We start from the raw sequence: 19,914 nt of genomic DNA on the forward strand, positions 1-19,914 counted from the left end.
AGGAATTGGACAGAACATTGATGAAACAGAATTTCTCAAGTCTGCAGAGTTTTGGGGAAAGGAGGTGTCCCCAGTACCAAAGATTTGGTCCTCAGATCTTTTGATCCAAGGGCCTTTTTTAGTGTTTGCTGGGAGATGCTCAGACTTAGCAATAATTTTTGCTTGAGAGTTGAAAATGATTAACGAATCAGTCACAGTTCACAGGGGCATGTGTCTGACATGAAAAGCAATGTGTTCCTCTTGGTATATAAATGTACAGGGATAAAGAATGAGTCATAAATTCATACTGATCCCTGCAATTATCATCATAAACCACAGGTTCATTCTAGTTTTTTCCTTTTTTGTCTTTATAACTCCTGTCTTTAACAGTGAGATCCAAGATCCCATTATCATTTATATGATTACTTATTTGATCAACCTCCCAGCTGCCATTCTTCTTCTTTCAGAGGTGTCCTTGTCTCCCTCTAGACTCTTGACACTCTGCCCTGTGCCTCTACTGGTGAATACTTCCTTTCCGTGCCTGGGGCTATCCTGATGTCAGGGTACCCCCTTGCATTGAGGCCACCCTCACCCACAGCAGGCTGTTACTCAGCACAACATTCTCCTTAGGCTTCATGAAAATGCATGCCAGGCTAAACTCCCCACATGGACGCCCTCACCCCTCCACATGTGCTCAGACACTCACTTCAGGCTGCACTGCCACACTGATGCCCCCATTCAGAGCTCAACTCTTGACTCTTGAGCGTGATTCCTGGGAATGCCTTCCTCAACCCATTTGTACTCTGCTGTTCCTGATATGGAAATTCTTTGCCCTATGCTTGGGCTCTGACTGCAGCCCACACCAGCCCAGTCCTTATCTAGATGCCTTCTTCATTCTTGGACACCAGTAACCCCACAGGCTGCCCCTTCAAGGGCATGCCTTCTTGAGAATCATTTTTTATTTCTGAGAACATTTTTTGTTGTTGTTCTTCGGTGCTTTGTTTTCATATTATACACATAGTGCCCTCTTGAATCACACTGTAGATAACAACTCACACCGTGCTCCCTCTTGGTATATAAACCTAGCGAGAGAGAGAATGAATCATAAATTCATTCCAATCCCTGTAATTATTGTAAACCACAGGCTCTTTATCTAAATGGTATTTATAATGAAGAATTGGAAACAAAGTAAGTTAATGGGCAGTATTTAAAGAAAGAAAAATAACTTTAAAATTGCTAATTTGTTTTACATGTGTTACATGTTAATGTACTTAGAAAAAGGTTGAAAGGCTATTCATTAATCCGTTAATAGCTGTTATCTCCTGGACATTGGTGAAGGGGCAGATTATGGAAAGCATTAATTTTTGTGTATTTCTGAGTTATTTAATGATTTTACAATGGACATATCAGGAGGGGAAAACATCCAAACATTTAAGTTTACTTTTTAGGGTAAAGGAATTGGAAAGTAGGACCATAAGATGATACTCAAGAATATTTATTTTGCAATTGATCATACACGTGCCATTTATGAAAGCCACTGCATAATTCTTTTGGCACTAGGCCAGTTGTAAATAATACTCAAAGGGGATGAAGAGTTTAGCTGGTCTGGTTGCGTGGATCCTCTACTGAAGAGCTCTCCCCTCTCTTGGCAGGGTCCCACAGTTCCCCTGATAGACCTGGAGCACGTCCTCCCACTCATGTTTCAGGTTGTCATCTCCAATGCAGGCCACCTGAATGAAACCTACCACCTCACCCTGGGTCTTCTTGGCCAGTTAATCGTCCGTCTTTTACCAGCAGAGGTAGATGCCGCAGTGATCAAGGTTCTCTCAGCCAAACACAACCTGTTTGCTGCAGGGGACAGTGCCATTGTGCCAGATGGCTGGAAGACCACCCACCTACTCTTTAGCCTGGGAGCTGTATGTCTAGACAGGTAACCTTGGTTCTCACTCACCCGCCACCCCCACACCACTCACTGTGGTGTCCATTTAGGTCAGAGGACTGACTGGTGATACATTTTAGGTGCTACAGTGCTGTTGTCTGAGAATTTCCTTTGGCCATAGAATTGGTTTAATGGAAATGCTGTCATTCCACATTAAACGGCTGAGCCTCAGCACTGCCTGCTGATTTAACACTCTGATGATTCATATTCTGGTGTATTTTTCCCTGAGAGCATTAAATGTAGGTCTTGGGGTTAAAAATCTATTTCCTATGAAAGGAACATAACCACAATACCAAATTTGGAAAACAGAAATGAAGAAAAAAAGTCAGCCTAATTTGCACCATATTAATACATCAGCTATTTTAGTGTATTTACTCCTGAGCCATTTTTCTGTGTGTAAATGTGAGTGTGCATGTGTGCATATGCACAGGTGACTTTTTATAGAGATTTTTGAAACCATGCTTGTAGGCTACCAACCAGCATCATTCTGTAGTTTTAAAACTAATTAATGAGTAGCCCTTTGCCTCTGGGTCTGCCTTGGAGTATAGTGAGCTGTAGCCAGTTGAGTTTGGAGCCTTGTGCTCTGCCACCTAATGGAGCTCTTGCCTTCCAGCCGGGTGGGCCTAGACTGGGCATGCTCCATGGCCGAGATCCTGCGGTCACTCAACAGTGCCCCTCTGTGGCGAGACGTCATTGCCACCTTCACAGACCACTGCATCAAGCAGCTGCCTTTCCAGCTGAAGCACACCAATATCTTCACCCTGCTGGTGCTGGTTGGCTTCCCTCAGGTACAGCAATCAAAGGTCTGCTCACCCCCTCCAGTCCTCATCATGCTTATCAAAGACTTTGTGACATATATACATACTGGTATATTTTTTCAAGATTGTGGGGTGGGGTGGTTTGTTCAACTTGCTTTTTTTCTTTGTGTGTGTGTGTATTTTCTGGTGGTGCCAGGGATTGAACCCAGGGCCTCACACTTTCAGCTTGCATTTTTAAGTTTACCCATTCGATTCATTTTACTAACTGGTAATTGGCTTTGAGTAATGAATAACTGTAATGTATTAAATTACAAAGAACGTCAAAAATTGTCTTTCCCTCTGGCATTTATCTTGATCTCATTTCTAATCTTCATGTCTCTCAACTGACTGAGACAAAGAGGGCTATAAAAATATGGCATGTCTGCAGGGGCAAATCAATTCTGTGCTAGGTGTGTGCGACATCCTTTGGACTTAGAGATGAAAAGAGCCCTATCCTTAAGTGCTTGTTGAACTCTGAGGCACAAGAAAAAGGCCCGAATTTGTCCGTGAATACTCTTTCCTGTCTCAGTGTGCTGTTGAGTTGCCTTTTCTGTCTCTCTCTCATGTTTTAGGTTCTTTGTGTGGGGACCCGCTGTGTTTATATGGATAATGCCAATGAGCCCCATAATGTGATCATCTTGAAGCACTTTACTGAGAAGAACAGGGCTGTGATTGTGGATGTCAAAACTCGGAAAAGGAAAACAGGTTTTCAACATATTTACTTTTTCTAAGAATGGAATAAATTGTCTAATCCTTGCATGCCCTAAAATCAATGAAGATATTATGGTTCTTTCCCCTGCATATGACTTCTTTAGAAAGCAAGTTCCCAAGCTACTTTTTCTTGATCTCTGAAATAATGTGATAGAACATAATTTTGAAGGCCCTTTTCCATGCTATAATTTTGTGTATATAGCTCTATTTTTTCAATTGGACAAATATTTAGGTTTTGAACATTTCATTTTACCATTTGCAGGTATCATTTGTTTTCTTATGGGTAATTTTAACATAAAGCCAGGTGACTGCACACTGAAGATTATGTTGGTATCAGTATGACTTTTCATTTTGTTTTACTTAAAATATTACAACTTAAGTTCTTTTGACTTAATTTTCAAACCCCAAACAGTATGGAGTATCTAACCATTATGTTCTCCGTTCAGCTTCTGAAGTAATCAGCTTTCTCCTCAGCTTTAGCACTAAGCAGTGCCAGTGTTGTTAGAATATTTTTTAGTTTTAGTTGTTGATGTACCTTTATTTTATTTATTTATTTATTTTTATGTGGTGCTGAGGATTGAACCCAGTTCCTTACACATCCTAGGTAAGCACTCTACCACTGAGCTACATTCCCAGCACAATCTGAGGGTTTTTTTCGCATATGAATGAATGTTCAGTAGTTCCCCAACCATTTGTTGAGCAAACTGTCCTTTCTCTATTGAGTTACTTTGGTACCTTTGTTAGAAATTAATTGGCTTATATGCATATATCTATTCATATAAGATTCTATTATGTTTCATTTTTCTCTATGTCTGTCTTTTACATCAGTACAACACTCTCTTGACTATTTTATTCTACTAAGACTTGAAATCTGATTCGTTAACTTTGTTCTTCTTTTGGAAAATTTCTTTGGCTCTTCTAGATTTTTGCCTTTCTACATAAATTTTAGAATCAGCTTGTCATTTTGTATTAAAGAAATTGCTGGTAATTGACTGGCATTGCATAGAATCTATAGATCTGCTTTGGGAAAATTGACTTCAAACTCTGAGTTTTTTTGATTCATAAGCATGATATATATCTCTCCATTTATCTAGGGAATAAATTTAAACTCAGAAAATTTAGGTCTTTAATTTTTGTCAGCCTGACATAGGGTATTAAACTGCCTTCTCTCATTCCTGAATTGGTAATTTGTATCTTTTCCTAGACAGACATTTATTATTTGATTTTTTTTCAAAGGATTTTTTTTCCTCTTTTTTCCTTCCTTCCTCCCTTCTTTCCTTCTTTTTTTCCTTTCTTCCTTCCCTCCCTCCCTCCCTCTCTTTGCCAGGAGCACTTAATAACTGAACCACATCCCCAGTCCTTTTTACTTTTTATTTTGAGACAGGATCTCACTGAGTTTCTTAGAGCCTTGCTAAGTTGCTGAAGCTGGCTTTGAGCACATGTTCTTCCTGCCTCAGCCTCCCAAGTCACTGGGATTACAGGCGTGCACCACTGAGCCTGGCCCTCTTGTTTTCTGTTTTATTAATTTCTGCTCTGATCATTATTCATTTCTCTGTTTATGCTTGTTGTGGGCTTAATATCTTTTTTTGCTTTTTCTGACTTCTTAAATTGGAAATCATCACTGATTAAAGAACTTTCTTCTTTGCCCTAGCATCTTACTGCTATGAATTTCTCTCTATTTGTGGTTTTAACCATATCTCACAATTTTTGATATGTTATACTGTCATTTTCATTAAGGTCAGAATATTTTCTATTTTGTAATTTCTTATTTGCTCTGTGGATTATTTTAAAGTTCTTTCTGTTATTGATTTCAAGTTTAATTCCTTTATAGTCAGAGAGCATACTGAGACTATTGCAGCTTAGTTTTGGGTTTAAAATTTGACTTTTTTGTGAAGGCTTCATGAGCACTTGAAGAAAATGAGTGTACTTTGTTGTTGGTGGAGTGTCTCACAGATGTTATTTAGATCAAGTCAATTAACAGTGTTATGAAAGTCTTCCATACCCTTTCTGATCTTCTACTTTTTCTAACAATTACTGAAAAAGACTGTTGAAAGTATTGTTCATTCTCGTTTCATTATGAGGTGTTCCTTTTTATCCTTGATGATAGTTTTTTTTTTGTTGTTTGTTTGTTTGGTACAGAGATTGATCTCAGGGGCATGTGACCACTCAGCCCATCCCCAGCCCTATTTTATATTTTATTTAGAGACAAGATCTCACTGAGTTGCTTAGTGCCTCACTTTTGCTGAGGCTGGTTTTGAACTCACGATCCTCCTGCCTCAGCCTCCTGAGCCACTGGGATCACAGGCGTGGGCTACTGCTCCTGGCAATAATAGTTCTTGTTCCGAAATCTACATTAATATTTGTATAAGGTATCCTGCTTTTTTGAAAAAAAAAAAAAATAGCACTTGCATGACATGTCCTTTTACTTTAAACATGCATGATTTGACATTTAAAATCAATCTCTTGGCCCAGCAGGCCCACTGCCTCCTTGGGGCTACAGCTTTTGGCATGCCCCACACTCTTTTAGCCCTCTGCCTGCCTCTCCTTCTCCTCCTCCCAGAGCCATAGAAGTGGAGCCACTGCCACAGTCACAGCCACAGGCACAATGGCATCTGAAGTTACAGAGAATGATGAAGTTATCAAAGTTTTTCATGATAGAAATTAAGGAAATCTAATACATAAGGGAAGATCAAAAAAAAAAGAAAGAAAGCAGTTCTCTTCTGTTCAAACAATGACAAATGAAAAATAATTGTAGAGAAGCAAAGCAGATCTTGGTGAGTGACATTGGTAATACTGTGGAGGACCCCTGCACATCTTTTGTGAAGTTACCTCTGAATGACTACCAATGTGCTTTGTATGATGCCACGTACAAAATGATTCTAAAAAAGAAGATCTAGTATTTATATTCTGGGTTCCTAAAAGTGCACCCTTAAAAAATAGGATTACTTATGGTAGCTCTAAAGATGCCATTAAAAGAAATGTACAGGTATTAAACACAAGTGGCAGGTAAATTACTTGGATGATATTAAGGACCAGTCAACACGTGAAGAGAAATTGGGAGGCAATATAGTAGTTTCACTTGAAGGAAGGCCATTTATCAAATGACTATCAAGTGCCATCTGGATCTTAAGGGGTCTTCATTTCTCCAGCTCAGTCTGTTGGAGAATGTCAGCATTTGGTGTTTCTTGTTTTTTGTTTTTTTCCCTTTCCACTAGGCCCTTGCAACACAATGAGTGAAAGAGAGATTTGTTTAAGCAGCCTGCCAGTGATTGCCAGACTCTTTAATATGGTTACTTTTATGTAGAATCTACGCCCCCCAAAAATACATAAATAAATAATATGAATTTCTTGTAGATAGTGCATTGTGAAGGGGTCTTCTTTTTTAATCCAATCTGATAATGCCTGCCTTTCTCTCCCTCTCTCCCCCTCTCTGTCTCTCCACCTATTCCGCCCCCCAGTCCAAGGAATTAAACCCAAATATGCTTTACTACTTAGCTACATCTCCAGCCCTATTTATTTATTTTTTGAAACAGGGTCTCAATTAGTTGCTGAAGCTGGCCTCGAATTTGCAGTCTTCCCACTTCATCCTCTGTAGTAGTTGGGTTTACAGGTGTGTGCCACCACATCTGGCTGATCCCTATCTTTCAATTGAATTGTTTAAATTTTACATTTAATGAAGTTATCGGGTTGGTTGAGTTTAAATCTACTATCTTCTTACTTATTTTCTATTTGTCTCATCTATTCTTGGTTCCCTTTTTTCCTTCTGCCGCCTTTTGGAGTTTTTATTTTTTATTTTTTGGTACTGGGTATTGAACCCAGGGGCACATTACCACTGAGCTACATCTCCAACCCTTTTTATTTTTTGAGACACAGCCTTGTTAAGTTGCTTATGGCTTTGCTAAGTTCCTGAAGCTCGTCTTGAACTTGTGATCCTCCTGCCTCATCCTCCCGAGAGACTGAGATTACAGGCATGGGCCATCACCCCCTACTTGCTTTATTCTTTTTTAATGATTCCATTTTATCTTCACTACTGGCTTTTTAACTCTGTTTCTTTATATTCTTTTCAATTTTTCTTTTTTCGGTGCATACTACATAAGCACCCTACCCTTGAGCTACAGCCCTATCTCTAGCCCTACTTCTTTCTTTCTTTCTCTTTTATTTTTAGTGGTTGCGATTGTTCTAAGGTTTATATTGTACAATTTTAACTCATCCATAGTCTACCTTCAAATATTATACCATTTCCCAATAAAGTAAAAATATTATAACATTTATTTCCATTTCTTGCACTCATTCTTTGTGTTATTGTTGCCACACATTTTATTCTACATGATATAAATGTCACATTTTTTTCCTTTAAAAACATTAGAAACTTAAAAAATAGGTGGATGCAGTGGTGCATGCCTGTAATCCTAGTAGTTCAGGAAGATCGAAAGTCCAAAGCCAGCCTCAGCAACTTAGTGAGGCCCTAAGCAATTTATCAAGACTCTGTCTCAAAATTTTAAAAAGGGACTGGGATGTAGTTCAATGGTTAAGTACCCCTGGGTTCAATCCCTGGTACCAAAAAAATGTATATAAATTATCTTATGTTTAGTTACATATTTACTATTTCTAGTGTTCTTCATTCCTTTATATAGATTCCATTTTTCATGTAGTATCATTTTTCTTTGGCCTGAGAAATTTTACATAGCGTTTCTTAAAGTGGAGATTTGCTGCTACAGAATCTCTTAGTTTGTCTAGAGATGTTCATTTTTACCTTATCTTTGAAAGATTTTTTCTGGGTAAAAATTTCTCATCTGAGAGTTTTCTTTGAATACTTTAAAGAGGATTTGCTCATTGTCTTCTAACAAGCATAGAATTTTGGCATGAAGTCTTCTGTCATTCTTTTTTTTCCTCCACAGTTTTTTCTTAGTGCATATAGTTGCACATATGATGAGATCTGTTACATATTCATGCATAAAATGTAACAATATAATTTGGTCTGTGTCACTCCTCAGCATACCCCCTCCCTTCCTTCAAATGTTTTTTTCTATCTTCTCCCAGGACATCTTCACTCTATGTGGTGAAAAGACAGAATAGTTCCAGCTTTGTTTGAACTTCAGAAATTGTTATGCTTACTGCTTTTTGGTATTTATTTCTCTTGCCCTAGATAGTTTCCTTTCACATATATGCAGGTCAATATTAGCCTAAGACATATGAGGAACCCTCTTGAATCTCTAAAGCTTTCTCCTACCCACCTCTCTCTCTCTCTTTATATATATATATTTTTTTAATATTCTGCCCCATAAATTCTAGCTGCCTTGACTTCCCTAAACTTCAGTCTCCATCTCCTCAGTTCCTTGAGATTTCTCCACTCTTCTGGGACATCTGCTTCCTGCCCTGCAGCCTTGAAATTGTCTCCAGATTTCTGGTGCACTGAGGAGCTAATCTAGTTTACATCCTTTTTCTCAGGGATCTTAATCCTGCACTACCTATTGCCCAATGTTTGAAAAACATTGTTTCATATGTTTTCCTCATTGTTCTAGCAGCTGCCTAAGTGGAAGAGTGAATCAATTATCTTACTCCATCCACCTTGTTTGGAAGTGACAATCTCACATACTGTTTTTTGAAGATGACCCACTTGGCATTGTGAATTATCCCTCTTATTTGCTCAGTAGATGGGTGACCCAGTACCATTTTTGTGCTCACCTTCAAGCTGGCCTTAAATATAGTGACTACAATTGAGCCCAGGAGATTGTTTCTGCATTTCTTCTTTTAATAAGGCATATACTCTAGAAGAGATTTGGCTACAGGAAGCATTAACTATACTTTTTCTGCCTTTTTCTTCCTGTCTGCTCTCTCTCTCCAGTGAAAGACTACCAGCTGGTCCAGAAGGGAGGAGGACAAGAATGCAGTGACTCTCAAGCCCAACTGAGCCAATATTCCCAGCACTTTGCCTTTATCGCCAGTCACCTTCTGCAAACCAGCATGGATAGCTATTGTTCCGAGGCTGTAGAAGCAACTTGGATCCTATCTCTGGCCCTCAAAGGTTTATACAAAACACTAAAGGTAATGGTGAGCCTCTTCCATTTCATAATAATTCTGGCTGTGATTTGACATCTGCAGGAGATTAACAAGGGAGAAATTCCATCTGATTTCAGTGAATGGTTAATCATAGGATCTTGATTATTTTTAGAAATGGTTGGGGCCTTACACAAAGATAAATAAAATTTTCCCAATAGATTTTTCTATGTTTTTTGTACTGTTTCATGAGCTAGGGTATTATGACTTCATGAGGACATGACCTTGGCAAGTGAGAACAAAAGACTTCCGAATGGCAGCTCCTCTGGTTCATTGTAGGAGCTGGGAGGAAAAATAAAGGGTGTTAGCATCCCATTGGATCTTTAAGCAACAGGGTTCGTCATTGGGGTAGAAGGAAGTAGACAAGTTAATGAGTTGGGTGATATTTGGTAAACTATTGACTAGTGTGGTCTTCTTGCCCTGGGGGTGCTGGTGGAGAAGAGGATCTTTCAAGGATGCATTTCAGCTCACTTGGAGTTTGTAGTCCCTTGACTCTGAAGACTATTCAGTGGTAGAACTGGTGGCAAGGTCACAGAAGGGACTCAGAAACCACAGGAGACTGGACTTACCGCCCTGGGCCAGCCTTAATTTAAGGGTTTGTAGTTGTCAGGTTTTTTTGGTTTTTGTGTTTTGGTTTTATTGTTGTTGTTTTGTTTTAGGGTTTTTTTGTTTGTTTGTTTGTTTTTTATATTTATTTTTAGTTGTAGTTGGACACAATACCTTTATTTTTTATTGATTTATTTTTAATGGGGTGCTGAGGATCAAACCCAGGGCCTCGCACATGTGAAGCGAGTGCTCTACCACTGAGCCACAACCCCAGCCCCTGTTTTTTTTTTTTTTTTTTTTTATTCATGGCATTTATCACAATGTCTGATTGATTTCTTTGTTTACATTGTAGTAGGAACAGGAAAATAAACTCCTTTGGGGAAGAAATCTTTGAATCCTTCACTTATTAAATATTTGAGCTTAATTGCCAAACAGAACTAAGTATGTAGTAGTGAATGAAAAAGGTCCCTGCACTCACAGATCTTCCACTTTAACCATCCAGAGGCTATAAGGAGCCTGCAAAGAAGACTGCCTTGGGCAGAAAAAGCCTTCTGAAGAGATAAAATTTGAGGTAATCGATTAGAAGTCAGCCTTGGAAAACAGAGCAGGAAGAGTAGCAAGCTCCAGACCTTACAGAGGAAGAGGCATGATTGTCACAGAGCTGAAATAACAACCTCTGGGGCTTTGGAGGATGAGGCCAGAGAATCAGACAGGAAGCCTTGTCGAACCTTGTCAACCATGATGAGGGGCTTGGGTTTTAGCCTCCACGGCATTGGGAAGCTCTGGGAAGGTAAAGCTGAGGGATATTACATATAGTTAAGTTTCAAAAATGTTTGTTGAATTAATGAATTAAAGAGTGAATGAGCAGACAGAGGGTTATGGTTAGGGTTCTTTCTACTGACTCTAGAATTTTCCCTGGAAGGTGAGTCTAGGCCACCAGAGTTGAGATTAGTCTCTAAGAAAAGCTTGCTTCTTTCCAATTGACCTTTATCTTCTTTACTCTGAAGTGGCAGTAAATCATTCTTTTTCTCTTTGGCAGGCTCATGGTTTTGAAGAAACCCATGCAACCTTTCTTCAGACTGATCTGCTGAAGCTGTTGGTGAAAAAGTGCAGCAAAGGAACCGGTTTCAGTAAAACATGGCTCCTCCGGGACCTGGAAGTAAGGGACAAAGATGGCTCCTGCTACTCCTGCCTGGTGCAAGTCTACAGGCCTAGAAGCTAGAAGCGAAAGCTTATTCTGGCTGCTTCTGCCCTGTGCACTATAATTCTTTACAGTTTTTAAAACTCTGCCTTGTTTCTGTCTTCCCTTTTGGAATTAGGAATTATGACACCTGTCCTCCCCTGTCAAGGAAAATGAATTTGATGTTTGTTCAAAGAACATTGAGAAGTATATTATGGAAGCACATAATTGACCATTATATCATGTAATAAAGTGTGCCCTTGAATTATTATTTCCCTTTTTAAAAAGTTCCTTGAACTAATCAGTTTCTAAATTTGTTCTCACTTATGTTTATTTTATGAGGGATTTCAGTTTATAATTTAATTTTATTGCTATTTCCCTGAGGCCTTAGATTTTTCTTAGTGGAGTTACTGTGGTTCCCTGAGGACTTTCTGTGCCAAGTATGCACTCCAGGTGCAGGCATAGCTGCTGCTGCAGCAGGGGTAGTATACCTGCCACCCTTGGTGGCACAGAGGCCTGAACTGGAAGAAGTTGTTCTGAGTACCAGAGGAGGTTGGCTTAGGGTTAAGAAAATATTCTAAAATATGAGAGAGCATTTTTTTTTTCCGATTTAAAAATGGGAAAGAGGGCTGGGGTTGTGGCTCAGTCGTGGAGCGCTCGCCTAGTGTGTGTGGGGCCCTGGGTTCAATCCTCAGCACCACATATAAATAAAATAAAGGTATTTTGTCCATCTACAACTTAAAAATATACATTAAAAAATGGGAAAGTTTTACCATTTATTTTATTTGTTTATTTATTTGTTCTTTTTAGTTGACATGACAGTAGAATGTGCTTTGACATATCATACCTGGAGTATAACTTCCCATTCTTATGGTTGTACATGATGTGGAGTTACATTGGTTGTGTATTCTTATATGAACATAGGAAAGTTATGTCTGATTGATTCTACTGTCTTTCCTATTCTCATCCTCCCACTTTCCCCCATATGAGAAAGCATTTGAACTCTGATCTTAGAGAATGTTTTAGAGTATTTTTGTTACTTAAACAATAGAACCATACTGCAGAAAATTTCAAAAATATAAAGGAAAGAAAAACTCCAGATTTCACTTTCAAACACAGCTACCATTAGCATTTTGTATATTTCCTTCTAATTTTTTTTCTACATATCTGTAGTAGAAATGTAAATTTATATTGCACAATTCATATACTATTCAAATAAATTGAGGTCATATGACAGGCATTTTTCTCAGTTGCTATGCAGTTTTCATAGCTACAATTTTGGGCTTGACTTTGACATACTGGGGATTGAACCCAGGGCCTCATACATGCTAGGCAAGTTCTTTACCTCTGAGCTACATTCCCAGCCCTATAATCACTGTTTTTGATGGCTATATATGATACAGGAAGGTGCTTTGCAGTTTTTGGTTTGGTTTGGTTTGGTTTTTGCCTTTATTGATACTTCACTGACTGTATTTTGAATAGAACGTTTTACATATTTTATACTCTTCCTAAAGATGAATTACTGGGTCAAAGAATATGAACATTTTTATAGCCCTTTACAGTTTATCAGAACAAGTTTTGAAAGTATAATATCAGTTTACACTGTCATGGAAAAGTTAATAAACTTCAGAACCTCCATGGTTATTATTAGCATTTCTTCGATTTCAAGTGCAATTGAACACTTTTTCATGTTTCTGTACTAATTTTACATGTTTTATGTGAATTATAATGTCTTAAAAAGTTAAGTAAAATATTTTCTTCTTTTACATGGTTAAAGAACTGTGTTGTCTTCTCACCCACTGAATATTACCTTTCTGCCCTACCTGATTTCCTCTCCATGTAGATTCTGTCCATCATGCTGTATTCCTCAAAAAAGGAGATCAGCACTCTGGCTGAACATGGAGAACTTGAACTGGATGAGCGAGGGGACCAAGAGGAAGAGGTGGAACGACCAGTCAGTAGTCCTGGAGACTCAGATCAGAAAAAGCTAGACCCTCTGGAAGGCCTGGATGAGCCCACCAGAATATGTTTCTTGGTATGTTCTTGGGTTATTGTGCAGATGGAGCATGGCTTTGGAGGTGTGGGTTCTTTTTGGTACAGGCTGAGTTTTAGCCTAAACATGAAATGCTTCAGTCTCATGTCTTTAGAATTCACTTGTTAAAGACTAAGTCTACATGTTATGCAGAATTGATCCAGAAAAATGGAAAAGTGCCAAAGAAATAGTTTTAAATGTTTTTAGTCGTGGACCCAAAAGCTGTCAATCCTCTCTCCCATAAAATACATATTCAATTTTACATATACTTATAAAATTTTGCATGTAATTTCCAGAATAAATAAAGCCCTAAGGCCTATCTATGAACTCCCAAATGATAGTCTCTTTCCCCTTCTCAGGAATACTCTTACTTTCCCACATTAACTACTTTTGTTTGGAATAATGTGAAATGAGTGGAACTTGGACTTCAGAGAGTCTAACTATATGAAGAGTAAGCAGAGAGTGCAGAATATATACCAGAAAAACAGTGTTTAAAAAAATCTCAAAAGAAAGTATAGTTGGGGCTGGGGTTGTGGCTCAGTGGTAGAGCACTTGCCTAGCATGTGTGAGGCACTGCATTCGATTCTTAGCACAGCATATAAATAAATAAAAATAAAGGTCCATTGACAATTAAAAATTAAAAATAAATAAAGTATAGTGCTTAGGTTTGTGTGCTGGTTGTCAAACCTGAGTATGGGACAGCTACAGAGAAGCTGGCAGGGAATGACGAATATTAACTATTAGAATTGTGTGTTTTGTTGTCATCATCTTTTCTTTGAATTTACAATAATAATGTAAGTTTTATAGTTCATGTTGTAATGCTTTATAATTTTATGTGCTTTTTAAAATTACCTGTATAATATTCTTCAATCATAACCTGTAGTAACTTTTGAGATATGGTTTTTATCCCTTCTAATTTCAGATTCTCACTAACGTGTTGAAACATTGCTCATCGTTTCTCTTTTGCTTCCTCCTATGCCTTTAGATGGCTCATGATGCCCTCAATGCCCCTCTGCACATTCTCCGGGCCATATTTGAGCTGCAGATGAAAAAGACCGATTCTTTCTTCCTGGAAGTTCAGAAGAGGTAAGGGACATTTAATTGCACCACAGTGTGCCAAGTGAGACAGCAGTTGAGGGTAGGAGGATGAGCCAGCTGCTAGTGGGATCCAGAAAGAAGCCCTGCCAGGCCAGGCTCAGGAAGGATGCTGGTTTGTAGTTCTTTGTGGAGTCACGTGAAAGGTAACTGTGCTGCACTGCATGGATCACCAAGAAGTATGTGGTTGGCTTTCTTGGAAAAGGATACCTATGCAGTCAGCCTCTTAGAGCAAACCCATTTTATGGATGCAGTCACTGGGCTCTCATATGTGACCCCAATGAGCAGACAGTACAGAGGAGGCATTTTTGCTCAAAAGGGTTTTTTTTTGGTTTTGGATTTGGTTTTTCACCATTATAAATTATTTTCCTGGCTTTGTCTCAATAGTGATTATGTAATTAATAATATTCCTTTCTCTTGGCCAAGAGGTTCAGAGGTTGTTCATGGGCTTAGCTCATCAATTTGTTTAGAACTTCATGTATCTGCAATCTGATCTCCTCTATCTCCAGATCCTAATTTTAACTTCTTGAGTGTGTGTGTGTGTGTGTGTGCGTGTGTGTGTGTGTGTGTGCATGTACACACATGCACATGCATACATATATGGTCCTAAAAATGAATCCCAGGGCCTCACTCATGCAAGCACTCTACCACTGGGCTGCACCCCCACCCCTTTGACTTCTTATTCTAATTTATCACAAATTCTAATTTAATTTTTTATTCATGTTTCTATTCTATCATATATCTCTTTTTTATATATTGCCTTAAGTCCTTAGTGAGATGAAGCAGAGGCTGTGAGACGATGACTGTCAGGGATAGTTGAAGCTGCTATAACTTAAAAAGCAGGAATATTACAGATCAAGACAAATAGAATTTTTATTTCATGTAACAGTCCAGGGTTGGTGACAGTTCTGCCCCATAAAGTAATCTAGTGATCCCAAGGGTGTTATCCTCATGTGTGTAATCAAAGCTAGCTCATTCTCACCATCTCTGGGTCCATTTCAGAGGAAAGATAAGAGGGAGAGAGAGGAGCACATCTTTAGTCCAATTGTTTGAGGGTAGTCTCTGGATGGGGCACAATACCTCACCTCCAGTTGGCAAGAATCTAGTTGCATGTACATCAAGCTGCTGGGGCTGGGCACCGTGTCTCTAGCTGGGTGACTGGGTGTCCTGCTAGAATTCCAGGGAACCTTGTTTCTAAAAGAGAAACAGAATAGATCCTGAAGGACAGTTTTTATTCTCTACACACATGAATGAATAAATGCTGTGACTCCAATATATAGAATATAGAGAGTAATACTGTAATTGCATACTTACCGGAAAATAGTCCTGATAACATTCTGACAAATTTGATTACAGGTGAAACTCTTGTCTTTGTACATTTGATGTACCCAACTTTGTGGATTTTTCCCTTCAGGTTTGATGGAGATGAGCTCACCACAGATGAAAGGATACGGTCTCTGGCTCAGAGGTGGCAGCCCAGTAGAAGTTTGAGACTGGAAGAGCAGAGCGCCAAAGCTATGGATACAGACATGATTATCTTGCCATGCTTGGTATGTCACTCACCTTGGGAACAAAGTGTCTGCACCCCCCTCCCCCACTGTGAAAAGGCCAGACCTTTGTAACAGTGGTCTTGGCTTTGTAGTCCTGGCCTGCACGCTGCAACCAAGCCACTGCTGAATCAAACCCTGTGACCCAGAAGCTGATCTCCAGCACGGAGAGCGAGCTACAGCAGAGCTATGCCAAGCAGCGCCGTAGCAAGAGTGCTGCCCTCCTGCACAAGGAGCTGAACTGCAAGAGCAAGAGGGCTGTCCGGGACTACCTCTTCCGAGTGAATGAAGCCACAGCTGTCCTCTATGCCCGCCATGTGCTTGCCTCCCTGCTAGCCGAGTGGCCCAGGCATGTGCCAGTGAGCGAGGACATCCTGGAGCTAAGTGGCCCTGCACACATGACCTATATTTTGGATATGTTCATGCAGCTGGAGGAAAAACACCAGTGGGAGAAGGTAGTTAAACATATTAAGCTTATGCACTCATCCTTCAGGCTCTGCCCTTTCCTCCCTATCTCAGTGGCCCCTGTCTCAGTTTGGATAGGCTTCTGGAGTTAGTTCCCGACAGATATGAAGCAGCAAAGGTAGAGTCACTGTTGATTCTCCCATAGATTGACTTGGAGCAGAGTTTACAATCTAGCACAGACTTGATGCTCAGAGAATGTTGGCAATAGTGGTCCCATGAAACCTGCCTGGGTTCTGCCTCTGTTGTTTACACCTACACATCATACAACTCTCCTAGGTAGTCTTTGTGTTTTCTTGTCCCAGAGTCTCACATAATACAAAGTCCAGAGGACAGGGTTAGTGAGGACTCTCTGGTAGCCTGTTTCCATGATATAGGAAGACAGAGGTTTTTGTCTTCTGTTTTAAAGCATCATTTCTAGAATGTCAACTCAGGTCAGATGCTCTGTTCATACCTGTGTTACATCATGACCCCAGATATCGTAGGTGGAGATCAAGCCAGAGCGGCTTTTCCAAGACTCCTGGCCTCTGGGTAGCAGAGCTGGAGTCTCACCAGGGTCTCTGTCCAATTCTCTAATCTTAACTTTCAAGCTGAAGGCCATTTTCTGTTGTTTTTAAACTAAGTCTTCAATTTGTTTTTTAAAGTAATGCTGAGTGAGAAGCCTCTCTTCCAGTTCGTACTACCTAGAAGCAGAGGACCCAACATAGCAGAAGACATCCTGGCCTAGAACTCAGCAGCCCTGGCTACTTCTTTCAGCTGAATCAGAAAGTTTTGTCACCATCTTTCCATTTCAAATGCAGAAATCTCAAGTCACATTTAGTACTTTTCCATTCTATCCCCCTGGCCTACATGCACGTGGTGTCTTCTAACCCTTAGTTCATCCATCTAAGAATACCACCAGTTTCTAAGTCTCTTCTAGGTCATTTGCCAGTGACACAGCCCTGGAGATGCTTACAGTTCTCTAGTTATATTTATTTTCTGGATACAAGGGAATTATTATGCCCCTAGTAGTCCTTCTCTTGGACATGTCCTTCCTCCATTCATATCCTATGGAGCTACTCACTCTATACTTTATCCTGGCCATTAATCACTGTGTGCTGGAATTACTTAACCAGAGGTTCCTCTACCTGCTCAGCTAGTATCTCTTTGGGGGCCAGGATCATCTCTGATTGGTTTTATTAGTTCTTTCAGACTTCTTAGAAGTAGCATTATTCTGAAAAGACTTCAGTATTTTGATTTACAGCAGAGACCTGGTTGAGTTAGAAGTGGCCAATGGGTTGGTTTTGCGGGGAAAGGGTGGCAGAGACTTGTTTTGGATCCAGGATGATGCTAGAACCTTTGGGTGGACCTTGGGCCAAGGTAGGCTCTCCCTCCTTCCTCCTGAGGCCATTGGCAGGTCCTGCCCTTAGTTCCCTTGTGTCCCACCAGATCCTACAGAAGGTGCTGCAGGGCTGCCGAGAGAACATGCTGGGGACCATGGCCCTGGCTGCCTGCCAGTTCATGGAGGAGCCAGGAATGGAGGTGCAAGTGAGGGAATCGAAACACCCCTATAACAACAACACCAGCTTTGAGGTATGGCCTGAGCAGTTCCCTCACGTCCTCCCTCAGTAGCTCTTCCCTTCATAGCCCTGACAAAGAAAGTGCTTCCTTCTGCACCCTGCTGTCTCTTCTCTGAAGCTGAGTCTCCCTTCTCCTCACCTTCCTTGTCTTAGTAGGGGGAAAATGGCCCTCTGGCTCCAGGAGGGAGTTTACTTTTTCCCACACAAGCTCCTCAGAGTAAATTCTTGGCTTCTGGTGGCAGTGAGTGTGTGGCTCTAGTTTAGCCTTGCTCTTCAACTGTCTCCTGGAGACCTGGCCACACCTTAGTGACTCCAGCCCCATTTTTAATTACCAGAACCAAAAAGCCTCATCTTTTCCACCCTTAATTTGTATCTAAATAGAGAGAGGAATTTGGATGAACCAGGGGTGGGGCAGCCTCAATTATTCTCAACAATAGCACGTGCCATTTTTCAGCCCTTTAGAAATGCTGGAGTTGGCAAGACCTAAGCTTCTGAGTGGAAAGCATCCTACAGCAACAGGGTGGGTGCCGAAAGCTGGTTTAGAACTCACCTGCTGCTCAGCTGAGATGTTTTGCAGTAGTCCACCTCACCCTCTCCGTCCAAGCTTCTTCTTTACTGGGCTCCATTCCCACTCCCCAGACCTCACAGAATCTCTGATCAGCCACCAAGTCGTGCCCCATAGAGTATCATACTGTCTTCCCTGTCTCCCCCCAACTGTCTTCTCCTTCTGTGGGGTTCCTGCTGCTGCTCCTTCCTGACTCCCCACCTCTGGTCTGGCCCCAGCCCAGCCTGTCTCTAAGCAGTTGTAGAGTGACCCTTCTTTAGTCAAGACCAAGGCTTTCTCCTTTCTAAGGCACACCCTGCTGTCCAAAGAGAGCCTGAAGACGCCAGACCTTTCCAGTGCTGCTCCTTTCCTGAAGACTCCCCAGTGTGTTCATGTGCCCCTTTCTCCTGATAAGTTTCTCCTTTGTCTTTGTTTTTCACAACAACCTGACCACCCCTACACTGGACCCTTTTCTGCCTGTCCTGCTGTGCCCTACTCTGCACCACACTGCGGTCTTTGTGTTCTCCATGTCCCAGCTGGACTGAGAGCCCCTGGAGGGCAGGACTCTGACTTACTCATTCTCATACCCCCAGTTGCTATGACAGTCACAGTGGTACCCAGTGGTCAGTAGCGATGGAAGCATTCTTTGTCACTCCTCCCTAGGATAAAGTTCACATTCCTGGTGCAATCTACCTCTCAATCAAATTTGACCCTCAGTGCAACACAGAGGAAGGCTGTGACGAATTAGCCATGTCTAGCAGCAGTGACTTTCAGCAGGATCGACACAATTTCAGCGGGTCTCAACAGAAATGGAAAGATTTTGAGCTTCCAGGTAGTAAAAAAAAATACTCAGTCATATAGACTCTTCACATGAAGGCTTTAAGTGTAATACTGAGAAGGGAAATTATTGGAGGATTTCAAATTGAACTTAATACATTCATTGGCAACACCTCAGTTGCCATTCCCTGTTGCTCCTGTTTCCTGATGTGTCTTTGATTCTTTGTGACCCAGGAGATACTCTGTACTACCGATTTACCTCTGACATGAGCAACACTGAGTGGGGCTACAAATTCACCGTGACAGCTGGACACCTAGGGCGATTCCAGACAGGTGTGTGCTCTACTCTTTCCGTTCGTATAGTTTGCTGGCCAGGACTTTCTGTAGCTGTTAGTGGCATCGTGTCACTGATCTTCATTAACTTTAAAGCAAGTACTTTTCTCTAAGGCTTCCCAAAGGTATCTCACAAACTTCATGCCTGCCTTTCTTAGATATGATATGTTTAGCTAATTGTAAATGTGAATGGTCAGATAAAAGAGCCATCTGTTGAGACCAAAATAAGACTCTGGTTCCCTTGGAATTTGCCAAGACATTTTGTAAAAAATGATAAACTGAGAATGTTGTTCCTGTTTTTCCTGTATTTTTACAAAAAGCTTAGTTTCAGCTAAAATTTTAATGATCACAATTAT

At 40.5% G+C, this 19,914-nt stretch overlaps 1 protein-coding gene and 1 pseudogene across 2 annotated transcripts in view; both read left to right on the forward strand.

The window, feature by feature from the left end:
- The window catches only part of Zzef1 (zinc finger ZZ-type and EF-hand domain containing 1), a 115,758-nt gene that overhangs the window by 86,183 nt on the left and 9,661 nt on the right, over window positions 1-19,914 (forward strand). For both annotated transcript variants that reach the window (XM_071603310.1, XM_027922614.3), the window contains 12 exons: window positions 1,632-1,909; window positions 2,532-2,706; window positions 3,288-3,420; window positions 9,272-9,471; window positions 11,069-11,188; window positions 13,053-13,244; window positions 14,227-14,327; window positions 15,751-15,886; window positions 15,979-16,338; window positions 17,774-17,917; window positions 19,112-19,280; window positions 19,460-19,558. In XM_071603310.1, the coding sequence (XP_071459411.1) occupies window positions 1,632-1,909; window positions 2,532-2,706; window positions 3,288-3,420; window positions 9,272-9,471; window positions 11,069-11,188; window positions 13,053-13,244; window positions 14,227-14,327; window positions 15,751-15,886; window positions 15,979-16,338; window positions 17,774-17,917; window positions 19,112-19,280; window positions 19,460-19,558 (2,107 nt within the window). The remainder of the gene's footprint in view (window positions 1-1,631; window positions 1,910-2,531; window positions 2,707-3,287; window positions 3,421-9,271; window positions 9,472-11,068; window positions 11,189-13,052; window positions 13,245-14,226; window positions 14,328-15,750; window positions 15,887-15,978; window positions 16,339-17,773; window positions 17,918-19,111; window positions 19,281-19,459; window positions 19,559-19,914) is intronic.
- On the forward strand, window positions 6,032-6,531 carry LOC114081016 (cofilin-2 pseudogene; annotated as a pseudogene).

The sequence above is a fragment of the Marmota flaviventris genome, chromosome 17, assembly GCF_047511675.1.
Source record: "Marmota flaviventris isolate mMarFla1 chromosome 17, mMarFla1.hap1, whole genome shotgun sequence".
Taxonomy (NCBI): Eukaryota; Metazoa; Chordata; class Mammalia; order Rodentia; family Sciuridae; genus Marmota; species Marmota flaviventris.